The sequence below is a fragment of the Lactuca saligna genome, chromosome 6 (genome assembly GCF_052625555.1).
Source record: "Lactuca saligna cultivar CGN05327 chromosome 6, ASM5262555v1, whole genome shotgun sequence".
NCBI classification, from domain to species: domain Eukaryota; kingdom Viridiplantae; phylum Streptophyta; class Magnoliopsida; order Asterales; family Asteraceae; genus Lactuca; species Lactuca saligna.
In genome coordinates, this window is record NC_136422.1 from 51,264,884 (window position 1) to 51,286,478 (window position 21,595).

Consider the following 21,595-nt stretch of genomic DNA (forward strand, 5'->3'; position numbering starts at 1 on the left):
TAATGCATTGATCATAAATCCCCAGTCTTCAGGAAAATTCAGCCATGCTGCATTGTCGCAGCTCCCCACCAAGAGAAAAATAAATTATGTTGGGGTTGTAGTACTCATTACCACCTCGGAATGAGATGGTAGCAAAAAATTCCCAACACAGTTCAACATAAACCGGTTCTTGTATCTTGAATAATTGTAACCAACCATCACATATGATGGTGGTATCCCCCAAGTTGCACTCCTTCACCAAATAAGGTGTGAGCTCCTCCTCCAAACCCACTTTTCCCAACCAATCCCAGTCAAGAGCGTTGGGCAAACGAATCTCCTTATGTTTCAGCGCCTCTAATTTATTTTTAGCTCGAGCTTGAGATTATTTGGACGTGATTTGTTGAAATGAGAGCCACAGGATGTCACCTTGGCTTCCCCCTCTTGAAGATTGCCCTCTTCTGAACATGGTATCTGCATAACAACATAAAGGAAACACAAAAACAAACAAAACCCAGCAATTAAAATCAAATAAACAAAGTTGCAATAACTCCTACTCGCCGAGTCCATATCATCTACTTGGCGAGTAGAATGAACTTCGGGACAGAAAGCCTGTCGATCATATATAGGTTGTCCACAACTCCTAATTTTTCACAGGGGTTTGCTGTATTAAGTCAAATAGCCATAGATCCAAAAGAAATTTCTCCTAACATTACCTAATTCATGGCAAAATTAGAACCCTAGAATTTGAGGACACCCCCAAATCCGATTTTAAGCAAAATAGGGGCAAATCAATGATAAAGCTTGAACCTTTGATGAGTTTTAAGTGTAAAGATCTTACCTTTTCCTTTGAAAGACGATGATTAAGTGGAAAATTGAAGAAATTGCAGAGAATGCTTGAAGGAGGCTGTGCACGGCGAGTGTATAGGTTAAATGGATGAAAATCCTTATTTTACATATTATAAACCATATGTGTAAGTTGGCTACTCGCCGAGTAGAACTTTTGTTACGCGTTTATTGGGTTATTTGGGGAGGTACTCGCCGAGTATACGTGCCTACTCGGCGATTAATCATTGCACTTTGAAAAAAAAATGAATGTTTGAAAAATTAATGTATTTTCTCATTTTTAACCATCCACCCCACACTCTAGGCATTGCTTGCCCTCAAGCAATTATATTCTTAGAAGAAGACGAATGAAAAAAGATAAAATAATAAAAATAAAGTAAAGGAAACAAAATGCAAACTTGAAACTCGGGTTGCCTCCCGAGAAGCGCTTCTTTTTAAGGAGTCATTAGCTGGACTCCTCCCCTTCTACGTGGTTGCAATCCCATCCAGCAACATCAATTCTTCCATACCCTCATTCCTGGGGGACTCCTTCTTCATACTTTTTGACCCTATGTCCATTGACTTTGAAAGTTGTTCCATCTCTTGACAATAGCTCTATAGCACCATGTGGAAACACCGTCTTCACCAGAAAAGGACCATCCCATCTTGACTTGAGTTTTCCCGAGAAAAGATTTAGCCGTGAATTAAAGAGCAACACTTTTTGGCCTTCATGAAATTCTTTATTTTCTTTTATCCTCTTGTCATGCCACATCTTGGTTTTTTCTTTATAGATCAATGAACTATAGTATGCATCATTTCTAAGCTCCTCAAGAGCATTCATTTGCATTAACCGGTTGCTCTTGAGTTCGTCCATGTTGAAGTTGCACATCTTTAAAGCCCAAAAAGCTTTATGCTCTATCTCCACCGGCAATTGGCATTGCTTTCCATAAACAAAACTATATGGTGTAGTACCAATAGGCATTTTGAAAGCTGTACGAAAGGCCCAAAGTGCATCGTCTAGCTTATCCGACCATTCTTTGCGATTGCTCTCCACCTATTTCTCCAAGATTCGCTTTAAAGCTCGATTTGTCACTTCGGTTTGTCCACTAGTTTGTGGATGGTAGGATGTAGAAAATTTATGGGTTACCCCATATTTCCTTAGCACCTTCTCTAGTTGATCATTGGCAAAATGCATGCCTCGGTCACTTATAAGAGCTTTTGGGACTCCAAATCGTGAAAATAAATTTTTTAAAAACCGCACCACTACCCGACCGTCATTAGTTGGTAATGCTTGTGCCTCCGCCCATTTGGATACATAATCCACCGCCACCAATATGTAGTTATTGCCTTTAGACATGGGAAATGGTCCCTCGAAGTCGATCCCCCACACATCAAATACTTCGCACACTTGGATACTATGTTGTGGCATTTCATTTCGAGATGAAATGTTTCCCACTCTTTGACAAGCATCACACTCTTTGACAAATTGGGCCGCATCTTTAAAAATTATGGGCCAATAGAACCCAATGTCAAAGATCTTCTTTGCAGTGTAATGTGCTCCGTGATGTCCACCCGTGGGCCCGCTATGACAATGCTCTAATATTTTCCGGCTTTCATTCCCGAACACGCATCTTCGTATGATCCCATCCGCACAGCTTCGGAAAAGATATGGTTCATCCCAAAAGTAATATTTTATCTCGGAAAAGAATTTCTTCTTTTGTTGGCTTGTGAGATCTTTTGGGATGTAATTGCTAGCTAAGTAGTTAGCTATATTTGCAAACCACGGTTCTTCTCCCACGGTCACCATAATATACTCGTCCGGAAAATCATCGCCAACTCTATCTTCGTGCAATCGCGGATTTTCAAGCCTTGACAAGTGGTCAACTGCTACATTCTCCATTCCCTTTTTGTCTCTTATCTCTATGTCAAACTCTTGAAGAAGTAGCACCCATCGTATCAGTCTTGGCTTGACATCCTGTTTGGAAAATAAACACTTGATAGCAGAGTGGTCAGTAAAAACGGTTGTTTTAGGTAAAACTAAATAAGGACGGAACTTATCAAAAGCATACACCACAACTAATAATTCTTTTTCCATGGTGGTGTAATTTTCTTGGGCTGGATTTAGAGTCTTGCTAGCATAATATATGGGTCGAAAGTGCTTATCAACCCTTTGACCAAGGACAACTCCTAATGCAAAGTCACTAGCATCACACATAATTTCTGTAACGACCCAATTTTTACGTCCGAAAATTTCATTTTTAAGGTATTACTTTAGAAAACATTAATAAATAAAAACATTGTTTGTTCACACCATAACACATTGCAACCATGTTCTAAAAAGCCAAACCATACATCCCATCAAAATATCAGAGTACAATCCCAGTAAATCTCATAAATGCGGAAACCGAAGAGTGTGTGTATGACGTGCCGCTACCGCGTCGGCTCCTTCCCCTTCGATGCAGAGGTACCTAAAAACAAAACTGTAAACGTAAGCACAAAGCTTAGTGAGTTCCCCCAACGTACCACATACCATACAAACACATAACATACGTACTGCCAGGCTATTCTGGGGTGCCTGACTACCCGGTACGGCCATTCTGGGGTGCCGACCTACCCATACGGCCATTCTGGGGTGCCGTCTTACCCGTGTCAAGCCATTCTGGGGTGCTGACTACCCATGTCAAGCCATTCTGGGGTGCTGACTACCCATGTCAAGCCATTCTGGGGTGCTGACTACCCATGTCAAGCCATTCTGGGGTGCTGACTACCCATCGGTCCTAACAACCGATCCTCGGGGACTATTTCACCCCCCCCCCCCTACTACTACGATCACATATAACATAACAAGCCAGCATGCAAACATGTCATCACGTACTGTCAGACGTATCTGGGGTGTCTGACTACCCTTTGGTCCTAACAACCAAACTCTACTACTATCACATACAACATATCATGCTAGCATATAACATATCAGGTAGTAGCAAACTTAGATGATATCACAAAGACAGTCATCTATCGTACATCTCCTACTAGTGGGTCGGCATTGTGGCCTTAGACCCACTGCTACTGGATGGTAACTCACCTCAAAGTAGCTGCTGAACTGATCGGGAACTAACTGACTGCTGCTGCTCCGGGAGTCCTCCGGCTGCAATTCCCACAACATACTCAATCAAACACTGCTAACTGTCCTTTAGGTAAAATGACCATTTTACCCCTGGTTTAGCTCTAAGCCAATGCTAGGGTCAACTTTCAGTTGACCCGACTCGCCGAGTGGATCACCACTCGCCGAGTCCCTAGCAAACCATTGTCCTGGGTCCCTGGTTCTACTCGCCGAGTCGGGCTATGACTCGACGAGTTCACCTTCTAACTGTCGTTCAACTCCTTCATCCTACTCGCCGAGTTGCATGAACAACTCGTCGAGTTCATCTTCATCCGATGAACACTTTATGCTAAGACTCGCCGAGTTGTATGAACAACTCGCCGAGTCTGTTCTTGATCTAAGAAGATTGCCTTGGACTCGCCGAGTCCTAACATGGGTGAGTTCAGCTCCCAACTCACCGAGTCACCCCCTGTGACTCATGGCTCAACTCGACACATGAAGAAGGGACAAACTCGAAGACTCGCGAGCAGACTCGCCGAGTCACATGAACGACTCGCCGAGTCGTTGCCATGCACTCCTTAAATATACCGATTTGCTCGATTCCAGTCCATGCCATTCATAGATCTGGGCTTCTAGGACACGAATCACACGTAAAGTTTCCAACTTTACGTGTGGATATTCACCAATATGGATTATAGGGCTCAAAATGTCTCAAAAGGGTAGATCTAGGGCTAACAAGCCTCATGGGGCCAAAAAGCTAACAGATCTGAGCTCCTGGAGCTCAATCTTGCATAGATCCAAAGGCCAAACGCCTTATTACGACATATAATGCACATACAAACTTGGGGAATTGACCAAGAAGGACCCAAATGAAGTTTTAAGCATAGAATCAAGGGGAAAACGGGTTATACCTCAAAGGAACTGCTGGAAGGACACAAATAATGCTTGGATGGCTTCCCTTCTTCTGGATCTACTTCCTTCCTCTTTCAAAGCCTTCAAAAACACACCCACTAACCTCAAACTCTCAAAGAAATAGCTTAGAACGAGAGATACAGGGCTTTAAGGATCAATGGGGGCCGGCTTGGGGCTGATAAGTCCTTTAAATAGGGTGCAAACCCCTGAAACTTAGGGTTTCATCCAACAGCTGTGACTCGCCGAGTCCAGGATATGGACTCGCCGAGTCACCAACTTAAACGTGTCCCGGGTCCCGCATCCACTCGGCGAGTCGGACCTATGACTCGCCGAGTCCAAGGCAAAAAGAAAGGAAATACTCAATAACATTTACGTACCAGGAACCGGGTGCTACAAATCTCCCCCACTTATTTTAGACTTCGTCCTCGAAGTCTGCTGCTCGATCCTGAAACAGCTCGGGATAATGCTCCATTATCTCGTCTACCGGCTCCCAAGTCCACTCTGAACCCTTGCGCTGCTGCCATTGCACCTTCACTAGCTCCACCCTCTTGTTCCTTAAATCCTTCGACTTCCTGTCGAGGATTGCGACTGGGTGCTCAATGTAGTTCAGGCTGTCATCAACCTGAATATCCTCCAAAGGTACTACTGCAGAATCGTCCACTAGGCACTTCCGCAACTGCGAAACATGGAAAGTGCTGTGGATCTGGCTAAGCTCGGCTGGCAGATCCAGCCTATATGCTACCTTGCCCACCCGGGCTAAGACCCTGAACGGTCCGATGAATCGCGGGCCCAACTTGCCCCGCTTCCTGAATCGGATGACGCCTTTCCACGGCGACACCTTCAGGAGGACCATATCCCCGACCTGGAACTCTAAATCGGATCGACGCTTGTCGGCATAACTTTTCTGCCGACTCTGAGCAGTCTGAAGCCTGCTCCGGACCTGCTGGATCCTCTCAGTCGTCTTGAGCACCACTTCGGTGCTTCCCATGACTCTCTGGCCAACCTCACCCCAGCATATCGGGGTCCTACACCTCCGTCCGTACAACATCTCGAAGGGAGGGCGGTCGATACTCGCGTGATAGCTGTTGTTGTAGGAGAACTCAGCCAAAGGAAGATAGGTATCCCAGCTACCACCGAAATCCAGAACACACGCCCGCAACATGTCCTCCAAAGTCTGGATGGTCCGCTCACTCTGACCATCTGTCTGCAGGTGAAAGGCGATGCTGAAATGCAGACGAGTGCCTAACTCGTCATGGAATCTCTTCCAAAACCTGGAAGTAAAACGCACATCCCTGTCCGAGATCACCGATACCGGCACCCCATGCCGTGCCACAATCTCCCTGATATAGATGTCGGCCAATTTCTCAGCCGATATGCTCTCCTGAATCAGAATAAAGTGAGCACTCTTGGTCAATCTATCCACGATGACCCAAATCGAATCCACTCCACGTGCGGTCCTGGGAAGCTTCGTGATAAAATCCATCGTGATATCTTCCCATTTCCACAGTGGAATATCCAACGGCTGCATCTTGCCATGCGGTCTCTGATGTTCGGCCTTGACCTTCCTGCAGGTCAAACATCGCTCGACATGCCATGCCACATCCCGCTTCATGCAGGGCCACCAATAGTCTAGACGAAGATCCCTATACATCTTCGTCGCCCCGGGATGAATAGAGAATCGGGACTTGTGCGCCTCCTCCATCAAAATCTGGCGCACGCCTCCGTGATACGGCACCCACACCCTATGGTGTAGTGTCAATAACCCTCGGCTATCATAATCGAAGGAGGAAACCTGACCTACTACACGCTCGCTCTTCCGATGCTCCTCCTTGATAGCCTCCTGTTGAGCCTCCCGAATCGGCTCCAACAGGGGAGTCACCACGGTCATCCGCATGCAAACGTCCCTGATCGGCGCCGCCTTGCGGCTAAGCGCATCGGCCACCACATTGGCCTTCCCCGGATGGTAAAGGATCTCGCAATCATAATCCTTCACCACATCCAACCACCGACGCTGCCTCATGTTCAAATTCGGCTGATCCATGAGGTACCTCAAGCTCTTGTGGTCCGTGTAGATGGTACACCGAACCCCATAGAGGTAATGTCGCCAAATCTTGAGGGCAAATACCACCGCCCCCAACTCCAAATCGTGCGTCGGGTAGTTCGCCTCATGAGGCTTGAGCTGCCTCGAAGCGTAAGCAATGACATGCCCCCTTTGCATCAGCACCGCGCCCAACCCAGAAATGGACGCATCACAATAAACCACGAAATCCACTACGCCCTCTGGAAGGGCTAAGATCGGCGCCTCACACAATCTCTGTCTCAGCGTCTCAAATGCAGCCTGCTGCTCGGGTCCCCACCGAAAGACCACGGCTTTCTTCGTCAGCCGCGTCAGGGGCACGGCTATCTTGGAGAAATCCTGGATAAATCTCCGATAGTAGCCTGCCAATCCCAGGAAGCTCCGAATCTCAGATGGAGACTTCGGAACCTCCCACCTCATCACGGCCTCGACCTTGGCCGGATCGACCAGAATCCCGTTCTGGTTGACGAGGTGTCCCAGAAATTGCACCTCGCGCAACCAAAACTCACACTTGGAGAACTTGGCATACAAGCTCTCCCTCCTCAGGGTCTCTAACACCTCTCTCAAATGCTCCTCATGTTCCTCCCGGGTCTTGGAATAAACCAAGATATCATCGATAAAGACTATCACAGACCGGTCCAGCATCGGTCTGCATACACGGTTCATGAGGTCCATGAACGCGGCAGGAGCATTGGTGAGCCCAAACGGCATCACCACGAACTCATAATGGCCATAGCACGTCCGAAACGCGGTCTTCTGCATATCCTCCTCCCTGACCCTCATCTGATGATAACCCGAACGCAAATCAATCTTGGAGAACCAAGATGCGCCCTGAAGCTGGTCAAAGAGGTCATCAATCCTCGGAAGCGGGTAACGGTTCTTCACCGTTACCTTGTTCAGCTCCCGATAATCTATACACATCCGATGCGACCCATCCTTCTTCTTCACAAACAGAATCGGGGCTCCCCAGGGCGAACTGCTCGGCCGAATAAATCCCTTGTCCAGCAGCTCCTGCAGCTGCGTAGACAACTCCTGCATCTCGGGAGGAGCCAACCGATATGGTGCTTTGGCTATCGGAGCCGCACCGGGAATGAGGTCAATCCTGAACTCCACCTGTCGCTCCGGAGGTATCCCAGGTAGTTCCTCCGGGAAAACATCAGCAAAATCTCGAACCACCGGGACCTCGCTCACGGTCGCCTTACCCGCCTCCCGGGTGTCCATCACGTACGCGACATAACCCGCGCATCCCTGCTGAAGGTAGCGCCTAGCCCTCGCTGCTGAACATACAGTGGGTCCACACTGCGGCCGCTCTCCATGAATCACTAACTCTCCCCCGCTTGGGGTCCTGACTCGCACTAGCTGCTGTGCGCAATCTATCACTGACCCATTAGGGCTCAACCAATCCATTCCAATAATCACCTTGTTCCCACGCAATGGAATGGGAACCAAGTCTACCAGGTAACGCTCCTCAAACACTCGCAGAACACAATCTCGAAACACCATCGATGCTCGCACCGATCGATCGTCAGCAATCTCTACCTCTAACGGGCAATCTAACTCGCCTGAAGTCTCATGAAATCTCTTGCTAAGAGCAAGAGAAACGAACGATCGGGATGCACCCGAGTCGAACAATACCTGAACCGGGATGCCGTTCACATGGAACGATCCTAATACACATGTATACACACGCAGCACATATCAATATCATAACAACGTAAAATAAAGGATAGAAGGAAGGAATCATACCCGTCACCACATCGGGCGCGGCGCGTGCCTCCTCAGCAGTCAACTGAAATGCCCGACTCCTCACCACTGGAGCCTCTGCCTTGCCCTGACGGCCATCCGTGATCCGCAGGGTCGCTGGAGCTGGCGCCTTCACTGGCGCTGAAACTGTCAACATGGGGCAATTGGCCTTCTTGTGGCCCCTCTGGTTGCAGTGGAAACACAGCAACTCCGATGTCTGAATAACTGTCGCAGGAGCAGTGCAATCCCTGCTGATATGCCCAAACTTGCTGCACTTGTAGCAGCCTGACGATCCCATCCTGCACGCCCCCTCGTGCGGCCTGTCGCACCTCCTGCAGCGGCTCGGTCCCGACTGGCCTTTTGGCCTCCCATCTGATCCCTTGGGCTTCTTCCCCGAAGCCCCTGATGCCTGACCATCCTCAAGTTTCCGTTTCCGGATGTGCTCCAAATCTATCTCTCTCTCTCTCTAGCCCTGGCAATCATGGAGTCCAGGGTAGGGCAAGCCGAAAAGCTAACATGCTCCTGAATGTCAGCTCGTAGCATATCATGGTAACGAGTCCTCCTCATATCCTCGTCACCTGCATACTGGGGCACCAATAAAGCCCTCTCCCGAAACTTGGCGGTGATTTCCGCCACGGTCTCTGTCGTCTGCCTCATGTCTAAAAACTCCCTGGCCAGCTGCTGAAGCTCGACCGCTGGCGCAAACTCTGCCCTGAACCTAGCCACAAAGTCTGACCAGGTCATTGCCTCGATAGCCGAGGCTCCCAACGAGTCACCCACTGACTCCCACCAATCTCGGGCCCGGTCCCGTAAACACCCTGCTGCGTACCTCACCTTCGACCCCTCGGGGCAGAAGCTGGTCAACTGGGCGGACTCGATATCCGCAATCCACCGCCTGGCGACAATGGGGTCCTTCACCCCATGGAAATCCGGCGCACCACTGCCCCTGAAGTCCTTGAAGGACAGTGTGCGAGATCCCGACTGGCTAGAGGCCAAGTCGCTCCTGAATGCCCGTAGGCGATCCTCCATCAACTCCACGATCCCTTCCTTGATCGACCCAAAGATGATGGGGGTCGACTCAAAGATGCCCCTAGTGATCTCCGACGTGATGAACTCACGTAGCCTCTCCTCAATCGGCTCGGTGCCAGATCCCGAACCTGACCCCTCTCCTGACCTGCCATCTGTCGGTCTCGGTCGAAGTACCACCATTCTGCAAAACATCATAATAATCATTAGTGGTACTGCTACTTTCTGAGGGATCTCAACTACTTACAGGTTCCTTGGTCTCGTCTTAGCCTTCCTCGGCTCGGGTACGGATCCTCTGCTTTCAGTAGTACGGGCCCATACTACCTTCCACATCTATCCGTACCTTCTCCGAGGAATTCCTCGACTCCACCAACTCCCCTTTACTACTGCTACTCTCTGCTATTCTCATCCTAGGCTTGCCCTAGGGAAAACTCAAGTTCAACACAACTGGTCCTCAGCTGCTGTAGGTCTCCTCATAATGCCAGTTAGCCACCATCTAAACACCATCACATGTGATGAGGATTATATAATCCTTCAAGTAAAAGATCCGTCCCTACAACGGTTGGACTCAAACAAGAGTTGCGCAATAGGGCCAGTTCCAACACTTTGGGATTATTCAACCCTGATTACATGTGGTGTGACGTGTTTACCTAGTGGCTCACTCCCATTACTCAGAATCCCACCAAGCACGAAGCAAGCAACATTCGGATAAAGAAAAACAGACTCAAGCCAAAACCGTTCTTAGAACAAGAAACGACACGTAACATAGGATGCTAAGCTCACACTATCAGGCATAACCTGAACAGGCTATCCTACTGCTGTCTACTCAATTCTAGCATGCAATATCCATAAAGTTGTAGCAAATAAACAGGCACATAAGGCATCACTCCTAGATCCTTAGCTTATTCTAGCATGCAATATTCATAAAGCTGATAAACATAACATAAACTTGTATGGATACCATGGGGAATACTTACTTGAGCTCGGCCGGTCGCGCACGTCACACACTTTGCTCTTTCTTATGACTCTTTTCCGGGTTTTAAAGAACAATTTCTTTTGGAAAATCTTTCAATCCCTCGATTTGAGTCCAAACACTCCCGAAGGCGTGTCCGAATCCCTCAAACCAGGGCTCTGATACCAACTTGTAACGACCCAATTTTTACGTCCGAAAATTTCATTTTTAAGGTATTACTTTAGAAAACATTAATAAATAAAAACATTGTTTGTTCACACCATAACACATTGCAACCATGTTCTAAAAAGCCAAACCATACATCCCATCAAAATATCAGAGTACAATCCCAGTAAATCTCATAAATGCGGAAACCGAAGAGTGTGTGTATGACGTGCCGCTACCGCGTCGGCTCCTTCCCCTTCGATGCAGAGGTACCTGAAAACAAAACTGTAAACGTAAGCACAAAGCTTAGTGAGTTCCCCCAACGTACCACATACCATACAAACACATAACATACGTACTGCCAGGCTATTCTGGGGTGCCTGACTACCCGGTACGGCCATTCTGGGGTGCCGACCTACCCATACGGCCATTCTGGGGTGCCGTCTTACCCGTGTCAAGCCATTCTGGGGTGCTGACTACCCATGTCAAGCCATTCTGGGGTGCTGACTACCCATGTCAAGCCATTCTGGCGTGCTGACTACCCATGTCAAGCCATTCTGGGGTGCTGACTACCCATCGGTCCTAACAACCGATCCTCGGGGACTATTTCACCCCCCCCCCTACTACTACGATCACATATAACATAACAAGCCAGCATGCAAACATGTCATCACGTACTGTCAGACGTATCTGGGGTGTCTGACTACCCTTTGGTCCTAACAACCAAACTCTACTACTATCACATACAACATATCATGCTAGCATATAACATATCAGGTAGTAGCAAACTTAGATGATATCACAAAGACAATCATCTATCGTACATCTCCTACTAGTGGGTCGGCATTGTGGCCTTAGACCCACTGCTACTGGATGGTAACTCACCTCAAAGTAGCTGCTGAACTGATCGAGAACTAACTGACTGCTGCTGCTCCGGGAGTCCTCCTGCTGCAATTCCCACAACATACTCAATCAAACACTGCTAACTGTCCTTTAGGTAAAATGACCATTTTACCCCTGGTTTAGCTCTAAGCCAATGCTAGGGTCAACTTTCAGTTGACCCGACTCGCCGAGTGGATCACCACTCGCCGAGTCCCTAGCAAACCATTGTCCTGGGTCCCTGGTTCTACTCGCCGAGTCGGGCTATGACTCGACGAGTTCACCTTCTAACTGTCGTTCAACTCCTTCATCCTACTCGCCGAGTTGCATGAACAACTCGTCGAGTTCATCTTCATCCGATGAACACTTTATGCTAAGACTCGCCGAGTTGTATGAACAACTCGCCGAGTCTGTTCTTGATCTAAGAAGATTGTCTTGGACTCGCCGAGTCAGGGCATTGACTCGCCGAGTCCTAACATGGGTGAGTCCAGCTCCCAACTCACCGAGTCACCCCCTGTGACTCATGGCTCAACTCGACACATGAAGAAGGGACAAACTCGAAGACTCGCGAGCAGACTCGCCGAGTCACATGAACGACTCGCCGAGTCGTTGCCATGCACTCCTTAAATATACCGATTTGCTCGATTCCAGTCCGTGCCATTCATAGATCTGGGCTTCTAGGACACGAATCACACGTAAAGTTTCCAACTTTACGTGTGGATATTCACCAATATGGATTATAGGGCTCAAAATGTCTCAAAAGGGTAGATCTAGGGCTAACAAGCCTCATGGGGCCAAAAAGCTAACAGATCTGAGCTCCTGGAGCTCAATCTTGCATAGATCCAAAGGCCAAACGCCTTATTACGACATATAATGCACATACAAACTTGGGGAATTGACCAAGAAGGACCCAAATGAAGTTTTAAGCATAGAATCAAGGGGAAAACGGGTTATACCTCAAAGGAACTGCTGGAAGGACACAAATAATGCTTGGATGGCTTCCCTTCTTCTGGATCTACTTCCTTCCTCTTTCAAAGCCTTCAAAAACACACCCACTAACCTCAAACTCTCAAAGAAATAGCTTAGAACGAGAGATACAGGGCTTTAAGGGTCAATGGGGGCCGGCTTGGGGCTGATAAGTCCTTTAAATAGGGTGCAAACCCCTGAAATTTAGGGTTTCATCCAACAGCTGTGACTCGCCGAGTCCAGGATATGGACTCGCCGAGTCACCAACTTAAACGTGTCCCGGGTCCCGCATCCACTCGGCGAGTCGGACCTATGACTCGCCGAGTCCAAGGCAAAAAGAAAGGAAATACTCAATAACATTTACGTACCAGGAACCGGGTGCTACAATTTCAAAGGGTAAACTCCAATTTAGTGTAACAATGATCGGGGCATTAGTTAATTTTTCCTATAAAAATTCAAATGCCTCTAAACATTCTTTAGTAAAGTTAAATGATGCATCTTTTAATAGTAATTGTGTTAATGGTCTAGTTATTTTAGAAAAATCTTTTATAAAACGTCGGTAAAAACCCGCGTGTCCTAGAAAACTTCTAATGCCCTTCACATTAGTTGGTGGGGGTAATTTGGCAATGGTGTCAATCTTTGCCCGATCCACTTCAATTCCAATTTTGGAAACCTTGTGGCCTAACACTATACCCTCTTTAACCATAAAGTGACATTTCTCCTAGTTGAGGACCAAGTTTGTTTTTTCACACCTAGCAAGCACTAAGTCGAGATTTGTGAGACAATCATGGAAGGAAGATCCAAAAACAGAAAATTCGTCCATAAAAACTTCAATGAATTTTTCCACCATATCGTGGAATATGGCTGTCATACACCTTTGAAAAGTCGCAGGTGCATTGCATAGCCCAAAGGGCATGCGCCTCTAATCAAAAGTCTCACTTGAGCAAGTAAATGTGGTCTTTTCTTGGTCCATTGGGTCTATGGGTATTTGGAAATAACCCGAGAATCTATCTAGAAATCAATAGTAACTATGGCCCGACAATCTTTCTAACATTTGATCAATAAAAGGTAAGGGAAAATGGTCTTTACGAGTGGCATCGTTTAGCTTTGGATAATCGACACACACTCTCCAACAGGTTACCGTTCGTGTCAGAATTAGCTCGTTCTTTTCGTTGGTTATGATCGCCATCCCTCCTTTCTTGGGCACCACTTGGACCGTACTCACCCACAGACTGTCGGAAATGGAATAGATAATTCTCGTATCTAAGAGTTTAACCACTTCCTTCTTGACTACTTCTTGCATATTCGAGTTTAATCTTCTTTGGTGCTGTACAACTGGCTTTGCTCCTTCTTCCATATTGATCTTGTGAGAGCAATAAGATGGGCTTACTCCCTTGATGTCGGTGATGCTCCATGCTATGGTCCGCTTCCGTTTCTTCAGCACTTGCATGAGCTCTTCCTTTTCAGATTTGGACGGGTCATAGGCTATGATTATTAGCTTTTGGTTGCCATCTTCAAGTAAAGCATACTCCAAATGTTCAAGTAACTTTTTGAGCTCAGATTTTTTATTCTAACTGTTGTACTCGCCGAGTGCAGGTATGGTACTCGGTGAGTTTGTGGCTGCATTTACGAATTCTGCCTTTTCTAAGGAGGAACTCGGCGAGTAGATCGGCCCTATCACAATGCCTTCTTTAACCAAGAAATGGCATTTTTCCCAATTCAAAACTAAATTGGTCTTTTCATACCTAGCAAGCATTAAGTCAAGATTAGTAAGACAATTATCAAAAGAAGAACCAAACACAGAAAAATCATCCATGAATACTTCCATATACTTCTCCTCCATATCGTGAAATATTGTCGTCATGCATCGTTGAAAAGTGGCACGCGCATTGCACAACCCAAAAAACATTCGTTGGTATGCAAACGTTCCACTAGGGCAGGTGAAGGTGGTGTTGGGGTGCAAAGTTATTCATTTATGACTTTGTAAATGTTTGACTTTTGTAAAACCCACTTGCATGTGGTGCTTTAGCCTTTAGACCCATTTGTTAGAGAGTGAGAGAGAGAGACATGTAAACACCTCTATAAATAGTGGGTTCATACCACTTGTAGAGGTGTTCTTGAGAGATGTAGAACTGAGTGTGTAAGTGTGTGTTAATTATGTAGTCTATATCTAGATCCTTTTTGTAAACACCATATACATTCAATATATCTCTTAAACACCCAAATCACCATGTTCAATTGTGCAAGCTTTAATTCCGCATGTCAAACCATGTTCTTTGTCACTACAATTGGTATCAGAGCGGGTCTTCAAGATCAAGGTGATTTTTGAAGAACGATTCTCGGTTTGGCAATTTTTGTCTCAATTTGAGCATTTTTGGTGAGTCTCTCTCTGTGATCTCTCTTAATTTCATTGAAATCGTGCGTTGCGTTCTTGATTTGTGATCGTTTGTCTCGTTGGATCAAATTCGTTTCAACACCATTGGTGATCCAACAATATTTTTTTTTGATCAAGCTCAAATCAAACATTTAATTTTGTTTTGATTTGATCTTAAGCCCAAACCACATAATCTGTTACTGTTCATTTGATAGAGCCCAAATTAATGATCCAAATTCCCAAGTCTATTACTGTTCATCGTATCCCAAATAACAATTCATTACAATTTATTGATTCATTTGGAATTCCAAATTGAATGATTATTCAACCATCGTTTTATTACTTCGTATTTTTATTCTGTGCCAACATTATTGATCTACAAATCATCAATCAAATTTGTTTTCTCCATCTGTTATTGAATCGCTTGATCAAGTTCGGTTTTAGTTCACCAATATTGATTCAAGTTAATCATGAATCTAGCAGATCGATCTACATTTTCCATTCATAGTGTCGTTTTCTGTTTTAGTTCTTTTTGCTCTGATTGATTGATGAAGAATACTCGAGAACTAATTCAGATTGATGCTCGAAGGAAAATTGTTCGATTGGAGTTTTATGATTGAAGAAAGTCAAACTGTGAAAAAGTCAAAGTCGATGATTGTGTGTTGAATTGATGAACTGGTAGATGAAATCGATAGAGACAAGTTGTTTTGAGTGTGTGTGTGTGTCAAAATCTAGTTCAATTTTGAGTTTAATTTTGAATTTGGATGAGTTGTGTTCTTCATGACGAACTCTATAAATCGATTGGAAACGATGGATGTCAAATGGGAAAGTTGTTTGAGATCATTCGCATCAATTGTTTATGGTAGGAAGAAGTTCGATGTATGCGAAGATCTCAAACCTCAAAGTGACGAATTTGGTGAAGGAAAAAGCGAAGGTCTATTGATTTTGAAACTCAACAGCAAAGACTCGATGATATACTGTTGATGGTCAAGTTTGATTCGCGATTGATAGTTGTCAAGCTTGAATCGATAGTGATGAACGAAATGAGATATGCAATCGATAGTAAGTGGTCGAATGATTGAAATCAGTTTCATTGGGTTACATGAGAATCAATTTTGGATTCGCATATCTATCTTGTTTTGAATTGGAGGTCAAGATCGTTTGCAACTGGATTCGCATTTGTGTGAATCAAAATCGGATTCGCATATAAAGAAGTGATATGGAGTTCGCATCTGGGTTTCAAAAGCAGTTCACATATAAAAGCAAAAAGTTAGAGATGCGAAGTTTTCGTGTTCAAAATTGGTCGATTTGTTTGATGGTCAAACAAGATTCGAAATTGGTTGATTGGGTTGGTATCAAAGTGATTTATTCGCATTCATGTGTCAGTATGCGAAAGTTTTGCAAGTGATTTGCGAAGATTAGCATGATAAGTGTTTGTTGAACGTGCGAAGAATTTAACTGGTTAATGAATTGGAGAAGAAAACACACATTTTTCAAAATTAGTCCCTGAAATTTCAAAAACATGGTAAAATAGACCCAACTTCGCAAATGGGATCATAAAATGACAAAAATGCAGAATTTTCATTTCGCATCCCTGGAGTCTTCGCAAGATGATAAATTTTTACTCATTTTCGCATTTGGGGTAAAAATTTTAAGAAATTGGAATATTTTCAAATCTGGTCCATGCAGTTTGTGCGAATTTACACATTCTACCCAGTTTCGCAAATGGGAGTGTGTTTCGCATATTTGGTTGTTTTTGTCGCAACGGGTCACTGCAGAATTTTGAAATTGACAATTTCTACCCATTTTTGAGAAATTTTGTCGAAGGCAATCCGTGAACGACAATAAAAATTGAATATTTTTGGGTTTTCCGGATTGAAGCACAAAGTTTATGCCACGTGTTAAGGGGAAGTTTTGACATGAAAAATTCCGAATAGAGCACGTTCTTTTTCCTTGGAGTTTTATAATCAAATTTCGATTATAAAAATGGGGAAAAGTTTTATATGGAAATTTGAACTTGAATTTTTCATATTACGTTGATTTGAAGACCGAGGTGATCTTGGAGTTTTGAAGCTACGAGATGATGCAATCAGAATTTCGGAAGTGATGTATTCGAAATGGGTTTGGAATTATTGAAGATTTTTGGGGTGTGTTTTTATGCGCAACTTTGGGTGATTATTTGGATTTTGGAATACTCTTGATCATTCGTTGCTGCTCGGATTGTATGGTCTCACATCCTAGAGCCCAAATTGAAGAATCATGGAAGAATTGAAGATTGAAGTTTGTGTCGACATGTGTCACCTTTGAGGCTCGAACCGCGTAGTGCTTGATTTTGGAAGATTTGAAGTGGGTCATTCATGTTCAATTGTGCAAGCTCTAATTCCGCATGTCAAACCATGTTCTTTGTCGCTACAGGTGGTTTTCTCTTGATCATTCGGATCGATTGGTATTTGGAAATAACCTGAAAACCCATCTAAAAAACAATAATAGTAATGATCGGATAATCTTTCAAGCATTTGACCAATAAATGGTAAATGGAAATGGTCTTTGCAAGTAGCATCGTTTAGCTTTCGATAATCGATGCATACTCGCCAACCGGTTACCGTTCGTGTAGGAATAAGCTCATTCTTTTCGTTCGCCACGACTGTCATCCCTCCTTTCTTCGGCACTACTTGAACGGGACTTCCCCATGGACTATCGAAGATTGAATAAATGATCCCCGCATCCAATAGCTTTACCACCTCCTTCTTAACCACCTCTTGCATATTTGGGTTCAACCGCCTTTGATGTTGCACCACTGGCGTTGCTCCTTCTTCAAGATTTATTTTATGAGAACAATAATAAGGGCTTATCCCCTTTATGTCGGTGATTTTCCATGCAATGGCATTCTTTCTTTTCTTTAAAACCTTAACTAACTGATCTTTTTCAATTGGGGTGAGGTCCGATGCAATGATCACAGGCTTCTACTCACCTTTTTCGAGAAATGCGTATTCTAAGTGTTCTGGTAACATTTTCAGCTCCAATTGTGTGCTCTGAACACTAGACACGTCGAGTTCTGGAAGTAAACTCGACGAGTTTAGAACAAAAGTTTCCTCAAATCTCGACTTTTCGTAGCAACTCGTCGAGTTATTGTAATTAACTCGTCGAGTTTCTTGTTATGAAGACTTTATCAATTCTTCATATTCTGATTCTTCAAGAAGTCTTTCTAACTCTTTCAAATCTCTCTCAGCATCAAAATCATCTTCTAGAGTCGAAATGTGTTCACTTGTTTCGTCTTCTTTCCATTCTTCTAATAATTCTTCCAAGACATCTACTGAAAAGGCAGTATCATCACTACACTTCGAATGTTTCATGGCTTGATCCATTCCAAAAATAACTGAGTCCTCTCCCACTCAAAGGGTAAGCCTTGAGTCTCGTATGCCGACTATGGCACTCGCGGTATTCAAAAATGGTCTTCCAAGGATTATTGGCACTTGATGGTCCTCCTCCATATCTAGCACAATGAAATCTGCCGGAAAGACAAACTTATCGACTTTTACCAATAAATCTTCACATATAACTCTCGGGAATGTCACCTTCTTGTTTGCTAAGTGGATCGCCATTCGGATTGGTCTCGGTTCTGGAAGGTTTATCTTTTTAAAGAAAGAGTATGGCATGAGGTTCACACTTGCCCCCGAATCGGCCAATGCATAGCTTGTGGCTAAATTCCCGAATTGGCAAGGAATGGTTAGGCTACCCGGATCACCTTTTTTCTTTGGCAGTTTGTTTAACATTGCGGCTGAATAGTTCTCATTTAAGACTACCTTGGATGCTTCCTCCATCTTCTTTTTTTTGTGAGAAGTTCTTTTAGGAACTTTGCATACTTTGGCAATTGCGCGACTGCTTCGATGAACAGAATATTGATTTGCAAGGCCTTTATGTGCTCCAGGAACTTCCGGTAGTCTTCATTCTGCTTCTCTTGCCGAGCATGGCCTGGGAATGGTAATGGTGGCTTAAATGGCTCAGCTTTTGAATTATTTTGCTCATCATACGCGGAACTCATTGAGTTTCTTTCGGGAACTCGATGAGTTTTGTCTACTGTTGGCGAATTCAGATTTTCTTGATCTTCTTCTTGTGCCTCTTTTTGATCTCTACTTGGGATTGGAGTGAGGGATGTGACTATCTTCCCACTCCTTGTTGTCACTATGTTAATGTGCGTGCACTTTGGATTTTTTTCCGTGTCACTAGGAACCCGCCCGGTGTTCTTTCGTTGAATTGCTTGGCAAGTTGCCCAAGCTGTTTTTCAATATTCAAAATTGAAGCTTGCTGATTCTGGAGCATAGATTGTTGATCCATCATCATTGTTTGGTGCTCCTTCATCATCTTTTGTTGATCTCTAATGGCTGCATCAGATTCGTCTTGCCTTTTTTCGGAAGCATTAACAAATCGAGTTAACATAGCTTCAAGATTCGTCTTCTTCTCTTGCAATGGTTCTTCTTTTTGATAAAACCCGTGTGCTTTTTCCCTATACTTCTCCTCCTTTGCTTTCTTGTACTCGTCATAGGGGAGCCATTCCTTCTTGGGCTTTCGCCAACCATCATCAAACCTATCGCCACTTGAATAACAAACTTGTGCCTTCCGGTTGCCGTTCTCATCAAGATCGCAATCCTTAGTAAGATGGGGACCGCTACAATTGTCACAACCCACCCTTATGGCATGGATGGATTGATCCGTCTTTGTCATCCTACGATCCATACTTTCTAGTTTGGCCATCATTGCCGCCATGTCATCGGAAACTGAGTTAACCATGCCTCTAGTTGTATCGTTCCTTGGATTATGGTATTCTCTTGAATGTTTGGATGATTCTTCTACCAATGTTTTAATGACAACTGGTGCTTTCTTCGTAAGGGGTCCTTGGGATTCTAGTAATTGCCTAGTTGTGACGTTCACGCCATCATAAAAGATGGAAACCTCTTGTTGCACATTTAGGTCGTTTTGAGGGCACTTTCTTATTAACCCCTTTTATCTCTCCCACGCCTCATAAAGTGATTCTCCCGGTAATTGCTCAAAGTTAGCAATTGCTTTCTTCAATTTTGCAATCTTAGAAGGTGGACAAAACTGGTCAATGAACTCCTCGCGCATCTTTTGCCATGTTGTAATGGATTGGGGGTAAAGATTTCAACCATTCCTTCGCGGCTCCTTTGAATGTAACCGGTAACATCCGTAGTAAGACAGTATCGCGAGGCGCATTTGGCATGTGGAAATAGTTAGCAACGTCCATAACTTCTTCAATATGCTTGCAAGCATCTTCGTGCTCCTTTCCATGGAATGGAATGTCTTTTAGTTGTGCGAGGATGTGACCCTTCAACTCAAAATTGGTTGTAGCTGGGATTGCAGGATGCACGAGTCCCGACCCGGTACTATCTATTATGCGCTTCTTGTAATCTCCCATCGGTATGTCGGCGATGTCGGCCATATTATCTCCTTGATCGCAATTGCTTTCTTCACCAAACGTGGATGTGTCGGACTCGATCTCGTTTCCTCTTGGTTTGCGAATAATCAACTCTGGATTGTCTACGGGTGTCACTAGTGTAGAACTGGAGCCTCGGGTCATAAAAACCTGAAATAAAACAGAAAAACAAGCGTAAAACGAACAAAAACGAAGAATTTATGAAACTGTCAACAGAAGAATAAACTCGACGAGTTTTAATAATAAACTCGACGAGTTTAATGCAAAGCTATAGAAAATCAATAAGAACTGAAAACAAGTAACTTTATGCAAGAAAGATCTAACACAAAGGATCGATAATACCAGCAAACAATATAATTATTAGAACCGTTCCCCGGCAACGGCGCCAAAAACTTGATGTTTGTAAAACAAACTAGTTTTAATCCTAACAAACTTAAATGAAAACAAAAACACGCAGGTAGTGTACCTATCGATAGTAGTTTAGTTTAAGCAAGTAGGGTATCAAACACAAGGAACGGTAACAATCAAATTAAATACTAGTATTATCTAATTAAAAACAATTAAATAAAAAAGGGGGTTTTCTCTAGTTTTTCAAGACTAGAAACTTAATCAAGCACTTTAAAACTCAAACAAAGACAATTAACAACTAAGAAGAATAAGAAAGGACAACTAGATTCAATGATAAAAGAGACTTCTGTTTAGATTCGATTCACTTATTCCTATGGTTGATTTCGTGGCAAGTGCAATGAATTAATTCATTAATGGTTACCGATTCCTAATATGATTGGGTTCATTTTCATTATTACCAATCCTTTAGTAGACAAGTTAATTCAAACAGTGATCAAGTGATTAAATTAACAAGTTTCCTAGTGTTCAGTTCGTATCAAGCAAGACTTATAATAATAGTTAATCAAATTTTTTCAATTCAATCAACTCATGTATAGATGTTCATCACACATGCTCACACATTGATTTACATATTTTATAGTTAACCCTAGTTTCATATTCACTATTCATAGGCATACAATCTTATATTCATAAAACTATATGAATCAAGTAATCAAGAAGATATTCATGCAACTCAATCACTTATTTTTAACTAAAAACATTTATCATCAATACATAAGGATCTTTAATAAGCTTAACAAGAT

The 21,595-nt window shown here is 44.1% G+C and overlaps 2 protein-coding genes and 1 non-coding gene across 3 annotated transcripts; 1 reads left to right on the plus strand and 2 right to left on the minus strand.

Annotated features, from left to right (window-relative positions):
- Positions 1-333: 333 nt before the first annotated feature.
- LOC145002566 (uncharacterized) lies at positions 334-1,690 on the minus strand. The gene is made up of 2 exons (XM_078961810.1): positions 1,370-1,690; positions 334-450 (listed from the first exon to the last, which is right to left on the minus strand). Exons 1-2 carry the CDS (start codon positions 1,688-1,690, stop codon positions 334-336), a joined length of 438 nt encoding a protein of 145 aa, XP_078817936.1.
- A 16,697-nt stretch (positions 1,691-18,387) lies between these two features.
- LOC145002567 (uncharacterized) lies at positions 18,388-18,816 on the minus strand. The gene has a single exon (XM_078961812.1). It carries the CDS (start codon positions 18,814-18,816, stop codon positions 18,388-18,390), a length of 429 nt encoding a protein of 142 aa, XP_078817938.1.
- Positions 18,817-19,961: 1,145 nt separating this feature from the next.
- Positions 19,962-20,068, plus strand: LOC145003652 (small nucleolar RNA R71). Its single transcript, XR_013662103.1, has one exon. It is a non-coding gene; the product is annotated as a small nucleolar RNA R71 (small nucleolar RNA).
- Positions 20,069-21,595: the final 1,527 nt, after the last annotated feature.